This window comes from Globicephala melas, chromosome 20 (genome assembly GCF_963455315.2).
Source record: "Globicephala melas chromosome 20, mGloMel1.2, whole genome shotgun sequence".
In the NCBI taxonomy this organism is placed as follows: Eukaryota; Metazoa; Chordata; class Mammalia; order Artiodactyla; family Delphinidae; genus Globicephala; species Globicephala melas.
The window spans coordinates 10,155,286-10,171,281 of NC_083333.1; the positions used below are offsets into that span (position 1 = coordinate 10,155,286).

The 15,996-nt window shown below is 53.6% G+C and overlaps 1 protein-coding gene across 3 annotated transcripts in view; it reads right to left on the reverse strand.

The window, feature by feature from the left end:
• Positions 1–15,996, reverse strand: part of WSCD1 (WSC domain containing 1) — a 52,697-nt gene that overhangs the window by 13,931 nt on the left and 22,770 nt on the right. For all 3 annotated transcript variants that reach the window (XM_060290789.1, XM_030861661.2, XM_060290790.1), the window contains exons 6-7: positions 2,994–3,153; positions 2,122–2,286 (exon numbers count right to left, since the gene is read on the reverse strand). In XM_060290789.1, coding sequence (XP_060146772.1) covers positions 2,122–2,286; positions 2,994–3,153 — 325 coding nt within the window. The remainder of the gene's footprint in view (positions 1–2,121; positions 2,287–2,993; positions 3,154–15,996) is intronic.

A 15,996-nucleotide genomic window follows, 5' to 3' on the forward strand; every position in this document is an offset into this window, starting at 1 on the left:
TCCCACAGAAGGGGCAGGGTCCCCATCATCAGGCCGAAGGGCAGTCAGCAGCTGTGGCCCCACCCCCTGACCTTACGCCACAGTCCTACCCTCTGACCTTACGCCACAGTCCTACCCTCTGACCTTACGCCACAGTCCTATAACTGGGCTCCAGTCTTGCGTCTGTGGAGACTCTACCCATCCCTACACAGAGTCACACATTTATCAACAAATATCATCGTGTGCCCCTTCTGTGTTGGACTTTACACTGGGGACAAAGGGGTAGCACTCAGACCCCGTCTTTAAGCTGACAGTCTAGTGGGGGGATAGCCCAAGTGTGATACAGAGCATAGGGGCTCATGGGAACAAAGAGTAAGGTGGACTAGTTTGGGAGTGTGGTGGGATGTCACAGAAGGCTTCCTGGAAAGACGTTCCCTGAACCTGGTCTCCAGGCCACATCTCAACATAGCCCATGCCATCCAGCTCTGGTGACAAGCTCCAAAATTGCCCATGAGCTTGCCTCGGGCTCTTGGAAACATAAATGAGTCCCACCCCCCCCACCCCCCTTCACGAATGGTTGCGAAGTATTTGTATCTACAGCAAGTCTTTGATGCCTGGAAAATGCAAGTGTCCTTTGAGTCTGGAAGTCTGGGGTCACCAGCTGAAACTCAACACATGTTTCAAATTCATCTCTGCCACGGGCCAAACACCAAAAGTCTTTGCTTTGATTCATTCTGTCCAACAGCTGGGAAGTTCCAGGAAAGAATGAGTCAAACCACGAGCCAAGTAAACACGAGATCTGGTCTTTGACACCCTGCGGCCCAGGGTGCCTTTTGTACTGCCTTCGCCTATTTCAACAGGTACCACTTTTCCGCGTAACTCAGACCGCGCTCGCCCGTGACGGTCTGGCATTTTGGCATTGGAGCTTCTTTGCGAATTTCACGTGTGTGCACATGTGTGTGTGTGTGACTGCTCTGACAGTGCTCTGAGGCCAGTGGCTACATCTAACCAGTCTCGTAAGGCTCAAAGATGCATTGGGGAATCTCTAAAGCCATTCTGAGGCAATGTCGACCCAATCCTTATTATGTCCAGCTATCGAGCCATTGGGCCACTTAGCCATTTGTAGACTGAGACAGCCAGCTGTTTGAATAAGGGAAAGGCCTTCTTTCTAGATGAATACGGTGGGTAGCTGCAGCCTGTACACGTTAGGTAGTTCCCAGGGGACTAGGCCGGAGTGGGCAGGTCCATGTGCTTCACCTGGTCACTTCACCTGTAGCTGCCGTAACACTCAAGCCTCCCGGGGGTGATGAAACTGGGTTACACGCACACCCTTGGCTTTTTCCCGACCAGACCAAGATGGCTGTGGGTGATTCCAGAACCCGCTGCCCACCTCAGGAAGTTTGCGTTTTCTCCAGGCTGTTAGTATCCTCATTTCCTCAACCAAACTCTAAGAATCCCAGAGAGACTGTTGTTAACGCTTGACAACAGAGAAATATATTTCCCCAAATATAGATCCCACTTGGCTTATCTGAGGTTCTTAGTCTTAAACAGTGCACAGATTCGAGCCATTTTAAAGTTCATTTACTTGACATAATGAGGCCTCTTATTTCTACAAGAGAAACATTAGAAATCATTAAACTCTTGAAGATTTTTGGACCTCGTTTTAAAAAATCGTATTTTGATAAGCTACACTTGCCTCAAAAAAAAAAAAAGAAAAAAGAAATGAACACATGAAGTCAGTTTCTCCTAATTATTGAGGGTTCTAAACATTAAGGAAAACTCAAGAAATGTTTACAGAGAGGGAATCTAAGCTATTAGGCTTTCCCTTTGAATCCAGAACAGATCTTGTGAATTTTCTCTCAAAGTGTGGTCCTAGGGCTGGCTGTGTCAGCACCACCTAGGAGCTTGTTAGAAATGCCAATTCCTAGGCCCCATCTCAGATCGACTAAGTCACACTCTCTTGGTGGAGGGGGGCATGCAAACCAGGAAGCTATGTTGAATTCATAAGCCCTCAAGGTGACACTTACGCGCGTTCGAGTTTGAGAAGCACAGCTCCAGTGCTCCAAGGAGGACCCGGGCTGGAGAAGCTGCAGCCTGGGCGCTGGGAACCGCCTTCCTCCCTGCCCTGCAGCCGGCACTAACCTTTGTTGTAGAGAGTTCCATCGAAGTAGTAGCTGCCCGTGTAGAAGCCGGTGGCGTGCTCGATGAGGTGCCGCGCCCATGTGTTCCCAGCTCCCGGGAAGCTCGACAGAGCCACGAACACTTTGGATTTGGTGGGCAGGAACCTCCGGTCCGTGCACCGGGTATCTGAAAGCCCAGAAGTCGTCTCCGGGTTACCCACCTCCACTGCGACTCCCAGACTCTCTCTCAGAGCTCCCTAGATAGGAAATGCCAACCCACGACTCCCACTGGGAGATGAATGGGAAAACTGAGGCCCCAAAAGGGGAAGGGATTTGCCACCTGGACCTTGGCTGCACAGGCCCACGGCTGGCCAGAGAAAGCCCCAGGGATGACGAGACCTCCCAGTGTAAGAGTCTGGTGGGAATCAGCGTCCTGCAGACTCCCAAGGTCAGCTGGGGCAGACCTGCTTCTCACACAAGGAAGATGCTGGAGCCTGGGCACACAGCCTGGGGGACTTACTGGTCCCCAGGTCCTGGACTGGCTCAGGGAGGCCCCCGTGGCCACTGGGCTGCCATGTCACCCAGCCCCACCACCCTGCCACTGCTATCCCTCTAGACCCTGCCTCTCTGCTCATCCTCAAACCACCTCATCCCCAGAGAGACTCAGATAAAGGTCAGGTGCTCTCCAAATCGAGCCCCGCCTCCTGTGTCCTGCCTCCAGGGATGGTGGAGGCCTCCTGTTCCCATTATCCCAAGATAGGACCACCCACCAAGACACCTTCCCCGCCCCAGGACCGCATACTCAGTTCAAACCCCCAGACCAAGTGCCACAACCAGTGGCAGACACAGGAGGAGGGCCCTGCACGCCTGTACACCTCCGGGGGCAGAACTCACCCTGCACGGGCGTCTGGTAGACCTCACAGTACTCCGCTAGCCTTTGGGCCTCAGACTCCTGGCCACACAGCGAGCTGTCCACAGCATCCCGCAGGTTGAACTGGGGGGTGGGGTAAGCACAGTAGCACTCCCAGCCCCTGAGGATGGCCAAGGGGAACTCCTGCCAGGGAAGGAGAGAAAGAGAAGCATCTTGGGCGAATGCAGGGGCCACGCCCCCGCTGCTCAGGGACCAGGGTGAGCACGGGGGATGTCCTGCCAGCTGCATGGGATCTACAGGGGTGTCTGTCCATCCTTCCAGCGCTGGGCTCTGGGCCCAAACCCAGGGGAGACAAAGCTCCATGAGACAGGACCTCTGCCCTCTAGCAGCTCATCCCTGGCCGGTGACGAGTCCACTGTTTTTTGTTTGTCTGTTTGGTTTTGTTTTTTATGATAATTACAGTCTTTCTTTATGTAACTGGTCACATAGTCATAGCTGGTATTTATAACTACCTTCTTCTATTACCCATTCTTTACGTGTGTGTGTGTGTGTGTGTGTGTGTGTGTGTGTGTATAAATTTTTTTTTTTTGTCACACCACACGACATGCAGAACTTCCCTGACCAGGGATCAAACCCGTGCCCCCTGCAGTGGAGTCTTAATCACTGGACCACCAGGGAAGTCCAGAAAAGTCCACTGTTAATAGCACCGGTGCTATTACAGAGGGGTGACTCCACTGGGGGGACTGGACCTGGATTTTGGAGACATCTAGGGGGTCATCAGGAGTGCCAGGGAGGGAACAGCGTTCCAGGTGGGGAAACCACATGTGTCTGGGTTAGAATGGGACAGAAAGGCCCACCCAGGGCAGCTCAGCATTCAACATCTTTAACCAACAGACTGTGAGCCCCCAGTGGGGTCTGGAATTCCCACCAGCCCTCCCTGGAAAGAGACAGACCTAACCCCTGCTTCTGCAGTCCTGCTGCGGGGTGGGGTGCAGGGCCGGTGACAGATTCCCACACAGCATCTCTCCAGGACAGGAGGGGTGGGCAAGGTCAGGCCTTGACCACCCCGAGGTGCTCAGGCTGATGGGGGCTTCCTTAAATCGCAGGGGCCCTGCCAGGGTTAGAAGGCCAAGCCAATTCCTGGAGGCTTTTTACATATGTTTTCTTGGTTCCTCTGGGGAGGAGGCTGCGCCCACCGCACAGCAGCGAGAGCTGGGGCGCCGGCATTGGGAAGGCCTGAATGTGAATTCAGGTTCACAGCCTGGGCAACCTTGAACCTTTCTGAATTTCACCATTGAACAAAGGGAATAAAACCCACCTTGCACATCGGTTATGAAAACTAGATGAGAAAGGTCCAAATTGCCCAGCGCTGGGCCCAGCACACAGTAGGTGCTTTCTTCACAGAGGAGCAGGCCATCCTCGGCCTCCTTTCCCTGGTGGGCAATTCCTCCACTCACCTCTCCCAAACATTTTACTTGAGCACCTACTATGTGCCAGGCACCAGGTAGGACACTCAGCCCCATTTCCACTCTGCCTCTCCCTGCATCTTGCAAACAGGAGATGAAGGCCCCCTGGAGCACAGAGAGAGGAGAGGAGTCAATCGGGTGTGTGCTTGGGGGCGAGGGAAGCAGTGGGCAGAGAAAACTTCTCGCTAAGGGAAACGCTGAACAAACCTCTTTATTTTTTGCCCACAGCAAAAAAAAAAAAATCTCATAAATAAATAAATAAAGGAAAATCAATAGTGTCTTCTGAGCGTGGCTTGGCGAGCCCAGGATCTCGGCACTCAGAAAAGACAGTGGATGGTGTCCCAGCCAGGGGAGGGCGATGCAGAGCCTGGGGCCGGGTGGTCCCTTAGGAGGTAGGAGGGGAGGCTGCCGCCAGTGAAGGGCTGTTCTCCTAAGCGTAGGTGGGATGCTCTCCCAGAGGCCTCACAGCCCCCACGAAGGCCTCTCCCCATCCCCCTCCTCCTTCATCAAGGCTCAAGGGCAGCTTTGCCTCTGCCAGCCCCATGTCCCTCTCTCAGGGCTGAGCTGCCATGTGGGGACAGGAGAGGATGCTTTCACTATTCTTACACTACACACCCCTACACACACACACACAAAATCTGCTTCCAGAGCTCAGTGCTCACTTTGGCATTAGAAATGCCCTTAAACATTTTATGGGACCATAAGCAAATCACCTCCCCTTTTGGAGCCTTAGTTTCTCCATCTGTAAAATGGACATATTCCTTGAGTTGTCCTGCCTGGAAGAGTCGGAGGATCTCATTTCTCTCCCTCTGATCCACCGTGAGGGCCAGTGAGACTAGGACATTTACCCCCATGCCTTTCCTGGACGAGGCTTGAGTTGCAAATTTCTCCCAGGACAGGGGGCTAGCGGTAGGCAGTCATTCTGGGTGTCCATGGGCTCATGTCCAGAGGCACCAGGGAGGAAGCACCCGGTAGGAGAAAAAGCACCAGGTTTACAATCCAACAGACCTGGACTCGAATCCCGGGGCCACGGTTGAATATCTGTATGACCTTGGACCAATCACTACCTGTCCCTCAAGTCTTGGCTGTCTTATCTGTCATCTGGGGGCAATAATATTCACACCCTAGAGTGCTGGGAGAGTGAAGGGAGGATGATGCATGAAAAGGACCCAGCACATAGTAAGGGCTCCCTTACTCTTAACTCTTAAGACCTTTAATTGTACTAGAGGCGGGCCCCAGACCACCCTCCTGACACGCAGAGTACCTGAGAGTTTGGTTCCTAAAATTCCTCTTTTTGGCTCCCCCTCCAAGGCCCCAAAAGCTCAGGATCAAGCAAAGCTTGGAAGTCCCTCCCCCAAGCAGCACTTGTGATCCTTAATCTCGAACAGACACATAAAGAAAAGAATCGCTGGGACTTCCCTCGTGGTTCAGTGGTTAAGAATCTGCCTGCCAATGCAGGGGACACGGGTTTGATCCCTGGTCTGGGAAGATCCCACATGCCGCGGAGCAACCAAGCCCATGCGCCACAACTACTGAGCCTGCGAGCCACAACTACTGAAGCCTGTGTGCCTAAAGCCTGTGCACTGCAACAAGAGAAGCCACCGCAATGAGAAGCCCGTGCACCGCAACGCAGAGTAGCCCCTGCTCACTGCAACTAGAGAAAGCCTGTGCACAGCAACGAAGATCCAATGCAGCCAAAAAATACATTTTAAAAATATATTAAAAAAAAGAAAAGAATTGCTTTGGGGGCTCAGTGGCCACAATGGGGCCCTAACCCTGGAACCAGGACCCACTCAGCCACAGCTGCCGTCACTGTCAGAGCTGCGGTGATGTCCAGCACAGGCAGCTGGGGCCGCTGGGCTTGGAGTGAGGGGACAAAAGGCTGGACAAACCCCATCAGTACCTCTGGCTAGACTCCACCCACCCTGGGGCCCCCATGTCATTTCTCAACAGAAAGCGAATCTGTGTCCTGACCCTCAATGAGAATGTCGTTGGCTTTCTGGAAGCAAGTTCTCCTGCTGATGTGAGTTAGTGAAAAGCCATCACAAGAACTGCAACCTCTGGCCTCTCCCACTGCTATCCATCCTCTCCCGAAAAGCCCTCATCCCGTCTCGTCCCAGCTCAATACCTTCATCACAGCGAGCAGAGGGAACAAGCAGCCTGGGTACCACGGCGGCAGCAGAGAGCACGCAGCTATCTGCGTCTGTGTCTCCCACACTTCTATCCACGCTGGCTGTTACGGGCTGAATTGTGTCTCCTAAAATTCATATGTTGATGCCTTAACCCCCAGCGCTTCAGAATATGACTGTATTTGGAGCCAGGGCCTTTAAAGAGGCAATTAAGTTAAACTGGGGCCATTAGGATGGGCCCCCATCGAATCTGACTGGTGTCGTTATGAGAAGAGATTAGGACCCAGACACACAGAGACGGAGGAGGAGGCCATTGTCAAGCCAGAGAGACGGGCCTCAGAAGAAACCAACCGTGCCAACACTTTGATCTTGGACTTCTAGCCTCCATAACTGAGAGAAAATAAATTTCTATTATTGAAGCCACCCAGCAGTCTGTGGGAATTTGATATGACAGGCCGAGCAAACTAACACTAGCTTTCTTACCAGTCCTTGGCCACTGCAGTCTCGCTCCCACCTCAGGGCCTTTGCACTTGCTGTGCCCTCTGCCTGGAATGTCCTTTCCCAGATACCGTCACGGCTTTCTTTTTTTTAATTAATTAATTTTTTTTTTGGCTGCATTGGGTCTTCGTTGCTGCACACGGGCTTTCTCTAGTTGCGGCGAGCGGGGGCTACTCTTCGTTGCGGAGTGTGGGCTTCTCATTGCAGTGTCTTCTCTTGTTGCGGAGCACGGGCTCTAGGCACACGGGCTCCATGGTTGTGGCTCGTGGGCTCTAGAACACAGGCTCAGCAGTTGTGGCGCACGGGCTTAGTTGCTCCGCAGCATGTGGGATCTTCCCAGACCAGGGCTCGAACCCGTGTCCCCTGCATCGGCAGGTGGATTCTTAACCACTGTGCCACCAGGGAAGCCCCCCAGATACCCTCATGGTTTTCTCCCTCACCTTCTGCAAGACCTCTTCTGTGAGGCCTTCCCTGGCCACCCCATTTCGAGTTGCAACATCCCTCCTGCTATCACCGATACACCCAATCCCTTGCTGTGTTTTCTGCTTTTGTTTCAGTGGCATAACTTACCTCGATGGGACACTCGGACCCTGAATGTACCACCCAGTCTGTTTTGATGAACGCCTAGCAGGATGCACAGCATTTCCCTCCCCACCGTTTCCTCGGCCCCTTCCCAGTCATACCCCCCTCCCCCAAAGCAACCCCTAGTCTGACTTCCATCATCACAGATGAGTTTTGTCTGTTCTAGAATGGCCTATACATAGAATCACTTAGCACATGTTTTTGTGAGCCTGGTTTCTTTCAGAAGAATATTTGTGAAGTCCACCCATGTTGTTCTGTCTGGCAGTGGACTGTTGCTTTTCATCGCTGAGTATCATTCCATGCGTGGACATAACAAACTGTGGACTCCTTCACTTGGTGAATCCCTGGGCTGTTTTCAGTTTTTACCTGTTACGAATGCTGCTGCTATGCACATTCTTGGGCAAGACTTTCAGTGGATACACGTCTTCATTTCCAACGGGTACATATGTAAGGTTCCTGCTTCATTTTTCTCCACGGTGCTTGTCACCGTTCAACATACTATATATCTTACCTGGTTACTATCTGCCTTTGCCCACAAGGATATAAGCCGGGATTTGTGTGTGTCTGGGGTGCCTTGCTGCATTCTCAGTACCTAGAACGAAGTCTAGAATGTGGTGGATGCTAATGGATGTTGGATGGATGAACCAACGAACGAATGAATGTCCTCTCCAGATCCCAACTCCCCCCAGAGTGGTTGGCAACAGACTCGGACGTGAGCCTTCTGTTGGTCACTCGTGCCATGAGGAAAGAGAACAAAGCCTGCTCCATCTGAGCAAACCCTCCCTGACAACAGGAGCCCCAGGGGACTCCGCCACCCTGAGATTCCCGTTCGGACAAGAACATTTCACCAACACGGTTTAAAAAAAAAAAAGTCTGCTCAGGGCAGGCTGGGTCTGTCTCCCTCCCCGGAGGTAATGGCTGATGTCGGTGCCTCACGATCCTGTATCCCAGGGCTGTGGGGCCAGGCTGCCCCCACCAGTGACCCGAACCTTTTTGCTTCCCTGAGTGGATTAAACTGTCAAGTTCCTGGGTGTCTGCAGAGCCACGGGAGAGCTGCAGACAGTAATGTGGTTTTATTTACAACATAACCTCTTCAGCAACATCATTGGATTCTGAAAACACAGAACGATTTTCAGCCCCTTGGGGATTTCTAAGACATGATTTCCTTAAAAATTAAATATTGATGAATCTTATCTCTCTGCCAACCTTGCTGCTCCCCGGCACCTCCACGTCAAGCTGCAGGGAGAGAGGGAGAGAGAGAGAGAGAGAGAGAGAGAGAGAGAGAACAAAAGCAAGAGCGAAAGCACAGAGAGAGAGAAGAGGAGACAATGAACCAAGACTAGGCAGAACAGGAACACAGAGGTGATACTGCTTCGAACAGATGAGGAGTTCCGAGGGCAGGGTGGGTGCACACCCTGATCCCAGTACTTTCTCTACAGCCTGAGCCTGGGTGTCCAGGATGGGGGCTCAGGCGGGGACTGGGTCTGCAGTGTGTCTGGGCATTCAGCCTGGAGCCAGGCTGGGCTCTCCGGGCGGCGGGGATCCACACGCCAAGGCTTGGCAGTGGCCAAGGGGTCAAGGAGCGGACATTGCAACAGGCAAGGAGCGGGGCCTCAACAAGTACCCCCACTGGGGTCTCCTCTTCTCCATCCTCGCTCCTCCTTGGGCACCTTTCTCAGGATCTCCAGGATTACACAGAATTACCAAAACTTCCGAGATGAGAACTTCTGGTTTCAGAAGGCGAAGCTGAGGCTTGGAGGCCGGCGGCAAGCAGCCCACGACCTCAGGGTGTGTGGGAGCAGAAGCCAGCCTTCCGGACTCCCAGTCCGGGGCTTTGCCACACACCGCACTCAGCCCCTGGGAGGCAAAAACGTGAATGCGGTGGGTTTGTGACGAAATTCAGGAACCGGCATGGAGGTTGCCTCTGACCAGTTTCTTGCCTCCAGAGGCAGAACTGGGGAACATTCAAGACACAGAAAGGAGAGGAGAGGCCCACGAAGGGGGATGTGGGGACGGGGATGAAAGGACCGACTCTTGCTTTCCAGCGAATGTCAGTTTGAATGCAAACCCGTCCGCTGATCCTGTAACTGAGAGCATGTTTCCCTCTGATCTCACTGCAGGTGTGGGGCTGTGTGGTTTGGACAGGTAGCTACGGGAGGTGGACCCAGATTGAGGCCTGTCGTCAGGAATCCCGGGCTTTGAATCTCATTTGTGTGACTGTCGACAAGCTACCGGGCAGCTGTGAGCCTTGGTTTTATCATCTGTAAAAGGGGTACAGCTTAATGATGAAGGGCTCTGGTGTGAGTTTAAATTTAGATGGCTTGAGTCTTGATTTCTCCAGCTGTAAGGGGGATTTTAGGATGCAACGAAATACTCTCACCTCTTGGTATCTGCAGGGGATGGGTTCCAGGACCTGGCACACATACCCAAATCCGTGGTCATCCTCAAGGCTGCGGTTCCGTGTTCATGGATTCAACCAATGGCTGATGATGTATACTGTGGTGCGAATTTATTGGAAAAAAATCCACACATAAGTGGACAAGTGCAGTTCAAACTATACTATTACGGGGCCTTTCAGAGAGTAGACCCTCAGCAAGTTGGCTGGTCCGAGTCCGGAGGAGGTCAAAGGCATAGGGTGGGGGCATTAGGCCATCTCTCTGCATTCACTCTTCTCCACAGGAAGAGCTAACGCACCAGCCCTCTTCCACGTGTCCAGCCTCAAAGGTGCTGCCTCAGGATAACTTTGAGCTTAAATGTCAGAGTGTCTCCAGGGGCCCCTAGGGGATGTCCCCTTGGGCGATGGCTCTCCGCAGACTGGAGCCCCAGACAGCAGACAGAGGTAGTAATTCACAAACCCCAGACCCACGCAGGATGGACTGCATCTATCGGGATGCAAGGGGACGTGGCCAGAGCCACCGCCCAGCAGAGAACAAGCCGGCTCTGCGTTACTGCGCACAGGCAGCTGGGTTAGCGCCTCCTTTAAACGGACAAAGGAAAAACCTCAGAAGAAACGTCGAAGGGAAAACATCCAGGTGATAACTATTCTGTATGAAGAACGTATACACCCCAAAGAGGCTAATAGAGGGCAGGCAGAAAGGATAACACCTCTCTCCCTGCGATGCCTTTCTCAGTAGGACCACTAGCAGTCGCTGGGAGAGCAAACCTCAGATCACAAGGTGTAATAGCAGAAGCTTCACACGTTAGTAAGCTAATTGCAGACGGTACCAGATTTCGCCCATCAGTCCCACCGCAGGAATGGCACACTCCCACGAACGGCCTATCTACTCGAACAGCAATACGGGGCTTCAAAATTAACGACCCCGCATCCGAATGGGCAGCAGTGCAAACATCTAAGATCATTTTCACCTTCTGTTCAAATGAAGGAGGTGATAACATCTAGAGGCCAGAGAATGAGCAGGTTTTCTTCCATCACCAGCACGATCGCAGAAAATTAGACAAGATCATTTTACTGTGTTTAAAAACACATTACACAGGTCAAGTCGCCCTTGCTGGCAGAGAGTCAGATCATTAAGATGCGGACATGGCCCCCAATGTTCTTTCCCTGTCAAACTACACTCTGGGAGCTCCCCACATCCGTTGTAACGAACTAGCAAAAAAACAGTAGAGATTTTTATCGGGAGCCACAAATAAATCTCAGTTGGTACTCGAAATCGGGGCACGGCACCAAGAAGGCTCCCCGTCTTCTCCTGCTTGCGTGCCCCACCTCTGGCACCTGCCGCTCCCGGCCCCTCTGCCCAGCCAGCCCTAATTAAGCCTGTTGTCCCCACCCTCAGGTTTAGCTCCGCCCCATTTAACAGTCTGCTGTGAGCATTTTCCATCATAAAAGTCATTGAAAACATTTTCAGTGGCTGTATTATAGTCCACTGTACGGCCGTGGCATAACGTAACCGTTCCCACATCGTGGGACATCCGAGCTTGTCCTGCAGCCAAATTAGAATGAGATGAAGCTGCCACTGGGACGTCTCTGCAGCCTCGGTGCCACCCGCCTTTCCGGAGAGGAAGTGCTTGGCACGTCGGTCAGGCAAGTACAGCCAGAAATCTCCAAATTCACCTCTGTCATTCACCCTCAACGTCCAGGAGAGGAGAGGGAAGACCCTTCCTGCAAATAGATCCCTGGCCTCTGCAAGCCTGGGTCAGCTGAACTTCCAACTGATCCTGTATCCACCAGACCTCAACGCTGGAGGCGGAATTTGCTTCTTCATCCTCCCTAAATAGTTGTAAAAGACAGTCGATCACCAGGATTCAGATGCGTGGGGAACGTGAACTGGGCCTGGTATGGCTGAGACAACACATGCCAGGTGGCCCTCTGGGACAGTGTGTCCCCTGCAGGGGACCCCTGGCTGTGTCTGGAGACAGTCTGGGTTGTCATAGCTAAGTGGTATGTAGTGGGTAGAGGCCAGGGACGCTGCTAAACATCCTACAATGTACAGACAGATCCCCGAACAATTATCCAGCTCGAAATGTCAGCAGCTGCAAGGATGAGCAGCCCTGCCCCAGAGTGAGGTCAGGGTCCCCGCCTAGCTCCCACTGGGAACCTGAGAGCTGACGGGGAGCATCAGAAGGCCTGAGTACAAGTCATACCGACAACCGCAGAGCAGAAGGAGGGAGAAGCGAGGAACGGACCTTCTGGGAACCGGCGGCTCACTCCGTCAGGCAGATGGTGGTCTTACTTACAAGCATGACATCTGGGGCCTCATCCTCGCCCTACCTGGAATCCCTAATTCCAGAGCCAGGTCACAGGTGGACTTCAGTCACAGTTTCGCCAAGGCATCTCTGGGGGTGGCCCCGAGGACTGCTGTCTCCCAAAGGGATCCACAGAGAACACCCCTCACCCCGGAGCATCCTACCCACAGCTACGAAGCCCCACACCAGTCACACCGCCCCCTCCCTGCCACACCATCAGTAGCTCCCTCCTACCCACCGAGAAACATCTGGACTTGGAGGTGGGCATTGCAGCCTGTCCCCGTCCTACCTTTCACATGGCACCGTGGAGCCCTGCGCTCTGGGCGGGCTGGCTGCCTTCCCACTACCTCACCCCTGCCCAGCCACTGCCTGGTTTTATGATGCACTCCTCACGCCCCTCCCCTGCCCGCTGACGCCGCCCCACACCCTCCAGCTCTAACCCTTCCAAAAAGCTGCAGCCCTCCTACTGAAGCCTCCTTCATCCCCAGCAGGCACTGACCTTCCTCTGCTGTAGGTCAGAATCACCCAGTTCCCGTCTTAGCCCTTCTTCAGGGGTGAGCTCTATCTCCTGGGGCAGCTGGCATCCCCCCCATAAGTGTCAGTGTATGTGTTTGGCCCCTGTCCCACAGGTATGTCCTGCCAAGACCTGCTTTCAACTTGAAAGCTGGAAATGGTGACTCTGATCCTCACAGCTGCAAACATTCCATGGATCGAAACAATGGGATTCAAGGAAACAGCCACTGTCCCTGCCCCATCTGACAATACAGGGGAGGCCAGGATATGAGCCAAGCTGTGAGCACAGATTCTGACGCCTGTAGGGCAAAGGCCATTTCTGAGAACCCTGGACGCCCTGTCATCCTTGTTCTGACCTCAACAATTCGCAGCATCGCTGCCCAGAGCCAAGCAAGTAACCAGCCCTTGAAACGCATCTCGAGGGGAGACGTACAAAATGCAAAGGTGCAAAACGGCATAAGCGATCGACAGCCCTCGGGTATCTTGGCACACGTTGCAATGTGAGAGTGCAGCGACCTGGATTTCTGTCAGTAAACATGAAGAATGGCTGGAAATGGGAGTTGAAGAGTTTAAAATCTTCAAGTTCTGTGTCTGTAACCACAAGGCAGAATTCTCTGGGCCCCTGTGGGCTGTCCCAGGGGAGGCATCCCCAGAATACCGGGCCGTCTACCTGGGATGCTGCTTTGAAGTTATCTTCTCCAAAAGAAGAGGCACAAGGATGCCTTGCTTCCCTCTCATGCAGAGCTGGTGGGGCGTAAAATTAACACAACCCTTGCCGAGGGCAGCATGGCAAAGTTTACCCACAGGACAAGGACAGACAGCCTTTGACCTGGCACCTCCTAAGAATTTCATCTGGCAGGTCCACCACCGACACAAAACGACCCACCTACAAGGATAGTCGTCAGAGCCTTGTTTGTAAAAGCAAAAGACTGGAAACAACCTAAATGCTTAATAGCGGGGCGTTGGTTAGATAAGTTATAGGACATCCATGTAATTGAATAAAAGAGTGGGAAAGCGCTTTCTGTGCCAACGTGGAGCAATGTCTAAGAGAGAGGAGGGGATCGTGGGGCAGAGCAGTGTGTGTGGCTCGTTACCATCTGTGGGGTTTGTAAAGGCATCGTGACTCTGTAAAGGAACAACCACTTGAATATTCATAGAATCTCTCCGAGAGTGGCTGGCCGAGTTCAGGTCCGTCAGCTGCGTCCAAGGAAGGACACTGAGTGGACGACACACAGGGGTGAGAGGAAGACTTTCCCCTCGACCCCCTTTGGTGTCTTTTTACTGTGTTCCACGTGAGCATGTTATCTATTGAAAATAATTTAAAACATCAAAGAGGCAGAGCCATGATGCTGCCCGCTCCCTTTCCTCTTGTTTCTTTTCCTGTCTCCTGTCTCCTCCGGCTAACTCGCCTGTCCCCTTCCCCCGCCGATATCACACCGAGAGGCGGCAGCAGCGTGAAAAGCACGGGGCATGGTGTCGAGAGTGGGATGTAAAGCCCCGTCGCTCTGTGCCTGCGTGTGAGAGCTCTCACTCCTGCAAACCTGCACTAGCTCCGCAGCAAGCAGGGGTCAGACTATCCCGGCTCACGGAGCACTGAGAGCCGTGAGCCGACCACCAGTGGGAAGGCTGCAACCCAGCGCCCGGCACACAGGAAGACGCCTCTATGTCTGCTGACCGGGAGGCTGGCCTTCAGCAGGCCCAGATCAGCTGAGTTCCTCTGATTCCAGTGCGCGGCTCTCCAGGGGGCCGCTCTGAACTGCAGGTGTGAAGGAAGCCCAGAGAGGGCGGCGTGCTCCCCTGCTGGGCGAGCAGGTGTCCCTGCCATCTCTACTGGCTCTGATCCCACCAGGGGGAGAGGGGCGGAAGGGGTCCCCAGGCCAGATGTCTGTGAATCAAAAAACAGTCTTTTCGGCTCCCAGAATTGTGTCTCATGAGCCCTGATGCCTAAGACATCTTTGGCAGTGGCTTTGGAAATGCCGGAGATGTCAGAGAGCCACTTCAAAGGCCGCGACTGTGCAAGAGGGAAGCGAGTAGGAAAAAGGCTTTGTCTCCCCCCACCTCCAAGGGAAGCATCTCAATAGGGCTGAGAGCGCGGCAGCTCCCTGTGGGTCGGGGCCCCCTGCAGGGAGTGCTTCTTTGTGTCCAACTACATGTGCTTTGGCTGAGGCCCACGCCCTATATACCCTTCTAACAACCAGCAGGCTACGGAGCTAGGCGGAGTTCAAATCCTGGATCTCCCCCTTCCTGGCCGTGTGACCTCGGGCAGGATGCCCGAGCTCTCTGTTTCCTCACCTGCAAAATGCAGTTAATCAGAGCACCTACGGTTGTCAGGAGGATTCAATGGGTTAACACGTGCAAAGTTGGAACAGAACCTGGAATAAACGATCAATACCTGTTAGCTTCTGTTGGTAAAGACCATCATCGTTGCCAAGGCCCTCCTCTCTCCTAGCCCTACTCTGTTACACTGCCACGTATCACAGTCCCGTCAAGGCTACTGAACCCCAGCACATCGGAGCAGCCCCAAATCCCAGCCTCCTGCCACCTGGGGCTATTTCCAGGGCCACGGCCTCCAGCCCAATCTGGAGACCACGGGTCTCCAGCCCCAGCTCTCAAAGCCCTTTGGGCGGCCCGCCGGTCCCGCCAGCCTCGCTTCACACCCCGTCCCCGGTCCTGCTTTGTGCAAGCCCCACGTGGCCTTGATCAACATTTCCCACCCTGGAGCTGGCATGCAATGCAGGGACAGTGGGCTTTGGTGCCCAGCCCAGCCCCTGCACAGAGCCACACTCCAGTCCTCAGCCCAGGCTGAACCAAAGGTACATGAGTGACTACAGCCCCCGGAAGTCAGATTCATGGCCCAACGCCGTCAGCACAAATAACAGAAAATCTGCACTCCCCAAGTCCCAAGCCAGCATCTTCCTGTTTCCAAACCAAGTCAACTTAACATCTGACACTTGTGCCAAGAGCTCACGTCGGGAAAGGCACGATTCTTTCAGCTTTACAACCTTCTGTGACAATTCCCCACCCAGCCCCGGATCACCTCGTTAGCGGGCTTCCTGCCGGCATCCTCGGCGACTCTGCTGCATCATCGCCCGCCCTCCCGGACCTCCCTCCTCAGCTCCCACCCAGGCTCCGAG